At 43.4% G+C, this 8996-nt stretch overlaps 1 protein-coding gene across 2 annotated transcripts; it reads left to right on the forward strand.

The window, feature by feature from the left end:
- Positions 1-363: 363 nt before the first annotated feature.
- On the forward strand, positions 364-8316 carry bnip2 (BCL2 interacting protein 2). 2 transcript variants are annotated; one of them, XM_079743352.1, is made up of 11 exons: positions 364-1072; positions 2395-2490; positions 2597-2664; positions 3243-3419; positions 4422-4604; positions 4966-5068; positions 5161-5292; positions 5649-5735; positions 5820-5918; positions 6148-6183; positions 7460-8316. In XM_079743352.1, exons 1-11 carry the CDS (start codon positions 723-725, stop codon positions 7515-7517), a joined length of 1389 nt encoding a protein of 462 aa, XP_079599478.1. In that variant the 5' UTR covers positions 364-722; the 3' UTR covers positions 7518-8316. The 2 variants fall into 2 exon arrangements, with proteins under 2 accessions (XP_079599478.1, XP_079599479.1); XM_079743353.1 differs by lacking the exon at positions 6148-6183 and having other exon boundaries at positions 7460-8314.
- The last annotated feature ends 680 nt before the right edge of the window (positions 8317-8996 follow it).

An 8996-nucleotide genomic window follows, 5' to 3' on the forward strand; every position in this document is an offset into this window, starting at 1 on the left:
TTGATAGTTGGATATCCGTTTCCGTTACATGTTTCGGATATCGATTTGTCAAATGACTCGTAAAAACCCCATATGTATTCTGCCTGTCGTTGTTTTTATTTTTGTTGATGTGCTTTTATTCTTGTTTGTTTGATTTATCTTATTCTTATTTTTGCTTTGGTTGCTGTTAACTGGCGACCACAGCTCGTAGGAAGTAAGAGAACGGAAACTGCGTTGCGCTAGACCGGGACTACACTACCACCCAAGATCCTCTCTATGTCTGATGTGTATGCTCGGTTGCAAAATCGTCGCTTCTGTTAGGTGGCGTTATGCTCACGACGAGTTCTTGTTGCAGCACCTAATCAGGAGTAGACTCAAGAGAAAGGAAGGAAATGAAAAAGTAAGCTCACTGCGCCAGTAACCGAATTGGAATTTCTACCTTCACTTTTCGGGCAGGGTTTGCGGTGGTTCAATTCGGTACGAACTAAGGCGTAATTTTGGCGATATGAAGTTAGTTGGCATAGATCACGCTCAACTTAAGCAATCAACTCTGGAAAGTTGTGCTGCTTAAAGCCGCTAGCACGCTAACTAGCAGCTCCCCAATAAGTTGTATTGTATAAGCTCAGTTAGCTGCCCGTTATAAACCAACCAGCTAGCCCTTGAGGAAGTCTCAGCAAAACAGTGCACATTTGGTTAGAACCTGAATCTGTAAAAGGTTTAAATCAGGCTACGGAATCAAAGGTATGGCATCAGATGTGATTGAGAGTGAAGCCCTGCAATGTGACATGAATGACGTTATAAACAACAGCCTCCAAGACCTCCACACACCCAGGACCTACGAGGACCTGGGTCACAAAGAAGCCTCCAGCCCTTCGTCCTCGGGTGTGTCAGGTGAGGTGGATGAAGAGGACCTGGATGAACTGAAACAGAGCCCAGTGTCCACCTGGGAAAACAGCGAGGAAGCAGTGGAAGAGCTTCCAGACCGATCAGAGAGAAGCACCACCCAAGACAATGGAGCCACCGCCCCGGGAGAGAGGTGCTCCACACCCGTGGGTCTCCATCAGCCACAGCCAGCCTCAGCACAGGATGGAAGGTAACACCTGTAGGCTTGGTCGTATACCTGTTATTGTAGTTTCAAAGTGGACCATTTCTAGCCAGTCTAATTCCCCTCAGGACTGCACCAAAGAGGCTCCTGTTCTGATCGTGTTCTCAAACGTGAAATTGTCATGTGTATTTTGATCAATATTTTTCTTGATCTTGATTTTTTTGAAGGGTCTGTCTTGATTAATTACCATTTTACTACTTATCCTCAGTGTGGCTAAATATATGTTTGCTCAAACTATTTTAACTATTTTTTTTTTCTACTCATTGGCCGAAATTACTCAAATTATAACACTAATACAAACATGTCATGATTTAACACCACATATCGCAGATTTAATACTCCCCTTCACTCAGACCCAATGTGTTGGTCATTTATGGGTCATGGTCGTTGGCCCTTTGGACAAAGCTGATAAAGACCACAAGAAGTGCCCCCCCCCCCCATTTTGGGTGTTTTCACAAACAGATCAGTTAGCTGTCACCCAGTTGATGCCGTCAGTCAGTGGGACAGGTCCCAGGCTCCAGTTGGAAGGGCCAGGTGGTAGCAGCATGTGCACCAGCTGTCCAGATCCATCCAGTTTGCTTAAACAGCACACATTCCTGCTGTTGCTCTAGCTTATCGGCTGGATTTGAGGTATAGAGCATCATGGAGATCGCTGTGCGTAACCTTTCGCTGAGGTGTCTCGTGCACATGCTTAGAATTCTGTGTGTGGGAGTGCGTTCATGTTTGTGATTAGTGAATCACATGGAGCTCTGTGCAGTGCAGAAATAACGTTTAGGCTAACATTACGATTTGCTAAAGCCTTCAAAAACGCCGGTTCTGAGACTCAAAGCTCTCCAAGAAGCCACTGATCTTATTATGTGGCCGTTTGAAAGCACAGGCTCAATAAGGGATTCCTAACCAATGAGGAGGAAAATGACTAGGGTTTCTGAGTATCAATGAGTGCTTACCTAAACAGCATCTGTTGAACATTTACAGAGTCATGCCTTTCCTTGTTATATCACATTTTGTGCGAAATAAGGCACCTTTTTCATAATAATAATAATGTCTCTGCTTGTCTATCAAGACAAGAATTGTTTTATTTTTTAGTAAGTATGTTAAACTCACAAGCTGCAGTTCAGCACCAAGCAATCATTTGTTTAAATATATTATTGATTTGAACAAATTATTGATTGATAACCTTGGGTTTGTACTATATCCTGATAATTTGTTCCAAAATGTTAAAGCTTTTTAAACAGTAGAGCAATTAAGTTGAAGCTCATGGACTAAATCAGTCTGTCCTAATAGCGTGTTCTACATTTGTTTCCCTCCAGTCTGGAGCGGCAGGAGTCTGTCGCCACCACTGAGGCTCGCTTGCGGATGGAAGGAGTGGAGCTTAAGGAAGAATGGCAAGATGAGGACTTTCCCAGGTATGTTACTGAACGTCCTGCTGCTGTGTGAGGCGTTGGCCCAGGTGGGGCTTAGATCTCCGGGGGTAGCGGCGTGTTTCTGATCTGCTCTCCTCTGGTTCGCCAGGCCCCTGCCAGAGGAAGAGGACCTGGACGAGGAGCTGTTTGGTGGAGCAGCTGGGGACAAGGATCCGGGTAAACAAAGAGATTAAGAGAGAAACAGAGAGATTACAGGGTTTCCCTCAAACAACTTTAGTGGAGGGGGAGAAGGATTCAGTGAAAGAGGCAAGTAGTAATAAATCCTGCGCATTGTAATAACCCAAATCAAACGGGATATAGAGGCTGATGTCGGCAACATTTGAGAGTTGGAAAGAGTAGAAGGGAGCAGGTTTTGAAAATAAACACCCAAAAAAAACGTAAATGGGGGAACGCTCCACAATAAACAATTACATACTCTGTACCTATCTGATTTCATAGATGTATCATAATAATTATGTTATATTATATAGGTCTATATTATAGTATATTAGGCTAATAGAAGCATATATTTTCTGTCAAATTGAAAGCAATTGCTAACATCAACAGACGCGCACATTGTCGTCATATTGTGAGAAGTGAATCAGTTTGTAGAGGGGGTCAGTCCTCTAGTGAGGCGCAGGCCCTCGCCCAGAGGAAGCTGTGGGAAACGCTGCGATATCAGGGCAGTGTGGCTTTAACTCAGTCTCGTGCCTAATGTTACTCCCTAAAATGGGTCATGCTCTGCTCCTGTTCAGGCTACCCGGTGAACCAGGGCAAGAAGCCCAAGAAGAAGCTGGCCGCCCCGGACATCAGCCTCACCCTGGACCGCAGCGAGGGCTCCCTGCTGTCGGACGAGCTGGAGGACAGCGCGGAGCTGGACCTTGACGACATGGACACGCCCTCCGAGAACAGCAACGAGTTTGAGTGGGAGGGTACGAGCTGACCATTCTCCATGTGATCCTGCCAGTGCTTTCTCTTTGTCCTTAAAGAAAGGATATGTTATGTATGAATGGTTCAAAGGGAGATGTTGTGGTGCAGTAAAATGATGAAGCTTAACGAGCATCTTCTCATACTCACTTAACGGCTTAACACAAGCACAAACTTTATTTGTATTTCAGTGGCATATTTCCTGGTATTTCACCAGTGGCCAAATCGATGGCTGTGTGAGTCGAAGCATGCACCAGCTTCTCTGAAGTTGATCCAGATCAGTTCTGTCGCTCCCATGCCTGGAGAGGAAGTGTAGTTTACAGTGTTGCCTTGTTGTGTTTTGTGTCTCCACAATGCTGCGTTTCCTCTTGTGTCCCTCGGAAGGCTTGTTTCCATTCATAGCCTGGAAACGGGCCGCCTGCCAGCGGCAGGTTTGGGTCTTCACCGTGGTAAGGTTCCTGTCGGACGGTGCTATGTGTTTCTTCCAGCCGCCAAGTCAAATCATCCAAACAAATTGTGTGTGTGTCTGTCAGTGGTTTAAACAAATCAAGGGATGACGTTTATCACGTTTTTATATTTTTGTTCGTTGCATTATTCAATACGCCATTTGTACCCCTGATCATGCACGCTGGTTCTTCATATCGCCAAAATCTCCTGATTTTCAAATAAACTGCATAAGTCGCTGTTAAAATGAAATTTATGGATTGAACACTTGTATCTCAATCAATTTTGTTCTTAAAATGAATGTGGTGAATCTAAGTTATTCCCCTTCCTGCTTGTTGCATGCAAACAGACTATTTATTTTTTGTCTGGATTGGACAAATTATTTGTTTCCTTATGGACATGCAAAACAAAACAAAAAGGGTCCAGTGAGTTGTATTGCGCTCCATAGAGCTCAACTCTACATGGAAAAACCCCAAGGCTCTCCTAAACTTGACTGAGTTAGCTTTCCCTCGGACTCTTCTTAACGCGGCTGCTTCCCATGTCTTTGCTTTTGGATGTTTAAGATGACCTGCCCAAGCCCAAAGCCACAGAGCTGCTCCAGGAGGGCATGGAGACGGTGCAGGAGTACTCGGCCGCCGAGGAGCGGGAGGAGGGCCGGCGCTGGAGGGTGTTCCGTATCGGGGACCAGGAACACCGCGTGGACATGAAGGCCATCGAGCCCTACAAGAAGGTCATCAGTCACGGAGGTCAGTCATCAGTCACAGAGGTCAGGCACCAGCGGGGGCACAGAGGAGTGGAATTTTTTTAAATATAATTTCCCTGGAAATTTGGAATGTCAATATGTCTATACATTAAATGTATAGACACAAACTCGAATCAGGTCCAGATAGTTTTTGTGAAATCCTAAGTCATTAAATATTGGTCGGGCATGCAACTAATACAAAAGGAAGGTTAATCTCAACATTTCATACAATTACCCTGGAAATGATACGAAATTCACTCAAATCACATTACAAGGGGGCAAAAAGTCTGTTCACACACTTGTACACAAGTGTGTGCTGTACCACTGAAAGACTGGAGGTGACTCTGTTCTCCCCTCCTCTGCAGGTTACTACGGCGACGGCTTGAATGCCATCATTGTGTTCGCAGTGTGCTTCATGCCTGAGAGCAATCAGCCAAATTACCGATACATCATGGACAATCTATTTAAGTGAGGCCATCTTCTTCTTATTCACTTTCAGATCCCTTGTAACGTTTTCTTTCGATACCCCTGCTCATTTGTGTTTGAACTCTTCTCTTCAGGTACGTGATAGGAACTCTGGAGCTCCTGGTGGCCGAGAACTACATGATTGTGTATTTGAATGGGGCGACGTCGAGGAAAAGGATGCCGACGATGGGCTGGCTGAGGAAGTGCTACCAGCAGATCGACCGGAGGTGAGGCTCTCCGGGCTGCTCCTCACACTGCCATGGAGTCAGACCTGTCTTTTCTGCTGGCCACAGCATTCCACAAAGTATCCCAGCAAAAATCTGCTCATTATTGGACAGCCAAGACTGCTTTAATAGTATCCGAACACCCATCCGCTCCCCCTCATATGAAGCCTGATATAAAGCCAATAGAATTACCTTGCACACATATGCGATGCATGTTATGTCACGTTTATGCCCAAGACAAACTCTCAGGCACTGTCTCTCAGGCACTCTTTGCCAATGCAAACATGTACATATTGTATTGCTACACAGTTTCAATGTTTTTCTGTTGACTAAAGGTGCTAATGTGCTCTTGTTTGCAGGTTAAGGAAGAACTTGAAGTCTTTGATTATAGTCCATCCTTCCTGGTTTATTCGGACTCTGTTAGCTCTCACAAAACCCTTCATCAGGTATGATGGGGCCTTCTTCATACATAAGCTTTTCAGTGCTGCTTGTCTTTTATAAACGGTTGATAATGTCGTGTTTGTTTCCAGCTCCAAGTTCAGCCAGAAGATACAGTTTGTGTACAACCTGACAGACCTGGCCGAGTTGGTCCCTCTGGAGTATGTGTCCATACCAGATTGTATCAAAGAGTAAGTATAACGTACATTATTATAGCTGTTTTTACCAAGAGCAACAGTCAAGATGTCTTGTTTAGGGCTAGATGGTGAGCCGGCCCACCGTGACGTGGATGAATTGCATGGCCGAATGCGAAACGACTTCCTGTGTCAAGCGTTATGTAGGGCTCCTTTATGAATGTGTGGTTCCTTTTCGCTGTGTATTTCTCTACTCCCTAACCCCCTGTCCCTGCTCCCCTTAAAGGTTTGACGACGAAAAAAATAGGAAATCCCGTAAAAGGTATTTGCACATTCATGCAAGCAAGGTGTCGAGGCATTGTGTTAAAAATATTGCTATTTTCTGCACAAAACTAACACTGAATTGATTGGCTTGTAAGAATGCATCACAACCCCTGAATCCATCTTCCTCTGTGGCACCCAAACCAATGTCTTCACTGCCAACACCCATTTGACGAGCCATCCTTGTCTTTTGACCTTTGCTCTATACTGGATTGTATGTGGATGGTCTTTTGACACCAATGCTATAATTTTTGGGTCGACAACAGTATCAAAAACTTTGGATTACGTTCATTGCTGAGTTTCTCAAGGCCTTTAATGTGCAGGGTTAATTTTGGAATGGCGCATTCCGTGAAACTCTCCTGGCTGTCTGGTCAGCCACACAGGTTTAGACTGTGAGCGGTTAACACCAGTAAGTATGTGTCAAGAATTTAAGGGTCTCCATCACTGGGTTGTGTGTGTGTGTGTGTGTGTGTGTGTGTGTGTGTGTGTGTGTGTTTTAGCTATCCTGGTGCTTGCAGTTCCTCCAGTAACTACCCTCCACTGCACACCTTGCTTGTCCTTCTCACAGCTCTCTGCATGCCTCACTGCACAACAGTTCCTTGCTTTTTGAGAAAACAAGTCACATCTTTTGGGGTTGAATCTCCCAATATCCATCCTCTTAGTACATTAAAAATAGTTAGGTCAGATAGTGTGACCAGAGCATGCAATATATTTGTTCGATTGTTTAGCTAACCAATGGTTGGCACTATGCACAGTTGAAGAAAATGTAATGAAAAGGTACATTTGAAAATGCTGGAGAAAAAGCCTCCAGTCAATAGTGTGTTTGTGTGCTTTTTAAGGTGTATGTTATCGTGCATGAGCATCAAACACGACTCACTGGATGCACAAGTTCCCGCCTTTGGATGGTGCCACACTAGAGTAAAGAATGACTCCGAGCCTGTAACGTCCTAGATATGTTCAGCCATAAAAGTGATAAGATAAAAGTGTGTTTAAGGATTTTCAACACAATCTTAAATATATTCTTAAACCGGATCACAGAAGGATTAAAAAAAGTAAAAACATGCTGTATTCATGCAGTTTATTAGCCCTTAATAATAATCTCCCATTTATTTTTCTCATATCATGGACCTTCCTCGATCAAATGTCACCTGTTGATCCTGTCGCCACTTAATCAGCCATCACCAGGGAGCGGAGACACGACCGATGTTATGCCTGTTATTTGATCAGCAGTGTCCAGAGGGGTTGGATTGTGACTGCTGTTGGGTCTCTTTGTTCAGAACGGACCAGGAATCACACGGCAAAGTGGAGATGGCGGCGGCAGCTGTTCCTGAGTGAGTGGGCGAACTGACTGCACTGAGACCGGGGAGACAAAATGGAGGGCTGCGTGGAGACCACAGGCACTTGTATACGGATGGATAAGGACTGGACACCTATAGCCTTTTGAGGACGAGTGCCTCTCTGAAGCTCTGCTGCCTCGCTAGACGCTTGGAGCTGGCTTTCGTTAAGTGTGCAGAGTGCTTGATTCCTAGAGCTCTTGTGGGCTACCTGAAGAAAAAAAGCATTTTTATAACCATTTTATGTACTTTATCATGCCAAATGTTTCTTAGTTACTGTTCATCTACAATTTATTTGAGGCACTGTTACAAAATGTCGATGCATGTTCTGCTTCATTACATTGACGTATATATATATATATATTTATATTCAAATGGTGACAAGGAGAGAGATTAATATATTTTTATGTTTACCCTGATTTAATCAGCCTTTTAGGTCTCTACCCACAGAAGTTTTCTAGAGCAGATTTGGTTTCACACTTTCACTGTTAACGTCCACTGCTTGGTTCTTGTTCGAGTTGTTTGAAAATTAAATGTCTCACTGTTGCCTCTCATTTTAATGTTTTTTGTGCATCACAATATTCAAATGACCTGCATTAAAAATAGAAAAGTATAATAATTGCAATGAACAGTCGTGTTGATCCGGGGGGTAAAAGGCAAAAAAGAGCTAAAAAGCTACGCTGCACAAAGCTTTCGTGCTTGGTCAATGCAACTGGTTTTGTAGAGCAGGGGTTCCCAACCTTTTTCGTTCAAAGGACTGGCATATTCATAATTTATTTTTGGAGGAACGGTAGTAAAATAATGTATGATTTTAAGATGCATCATTTTTAAACAATTAAAGCAAATGCAATGAAATGCTTTAATCTATTGAATGGTGTCCCGACGCACGATTGTCCGACTTATTTTGTCCTACACAGAACGAAAACCTCTAGTTAGATATACGTCAAACAACAAATGCAACAAAGGGTAAATGCCGTTTATTATGGATACTCTGATTTTTGGGAAAATGAGTCAAACCCCAACCAAATGATCAGGTCATTTAATTATAGAATGTTTTGATATACTTTTGATCCTGGGGGCACTCAGGATAGCTGTAGTGATTATCTCTGTCTGGTCTCCCAACACAACCCTTGTGGTACCACCTTGCACAGGTGTAACACTGGATCTGAAACAACAATTTCCCTCAGGATTAACAAAGTACAATCTTATTCATGTAATCTTAAACCGAGGTCATGTTAAATGGTACAAAAGTACAGTGTAAATATCAATGTGAAATATGTGTCTCCTCCAGTACCATACAGGTTGGCATAAAGAGCAGAATAAAGATATTGTTGATTTATAGGACTACACCATGGTATTTTTTCCGTTGATTACATTTATCTATTTTTTATAAACCAAGAATGTTTTTAGATGCATAGTTATGCAAAGACACAGGGAAGGTTTGTGTATATGTCAACAAGACATGGTTAAAGACATGGTT

The sequence above is a fragment of the Pollachius pollachius genome (assembly GCF_949987615.1).
Source record: "Pollachius pollachius genome assembly, chromosome: 9".
Lineage (NCBI taxonomy): Eukaryota > Metazoa > Chordata > Actinopteri > Gadiformes > Gadidae > Pollachius > Pollachius pollachius.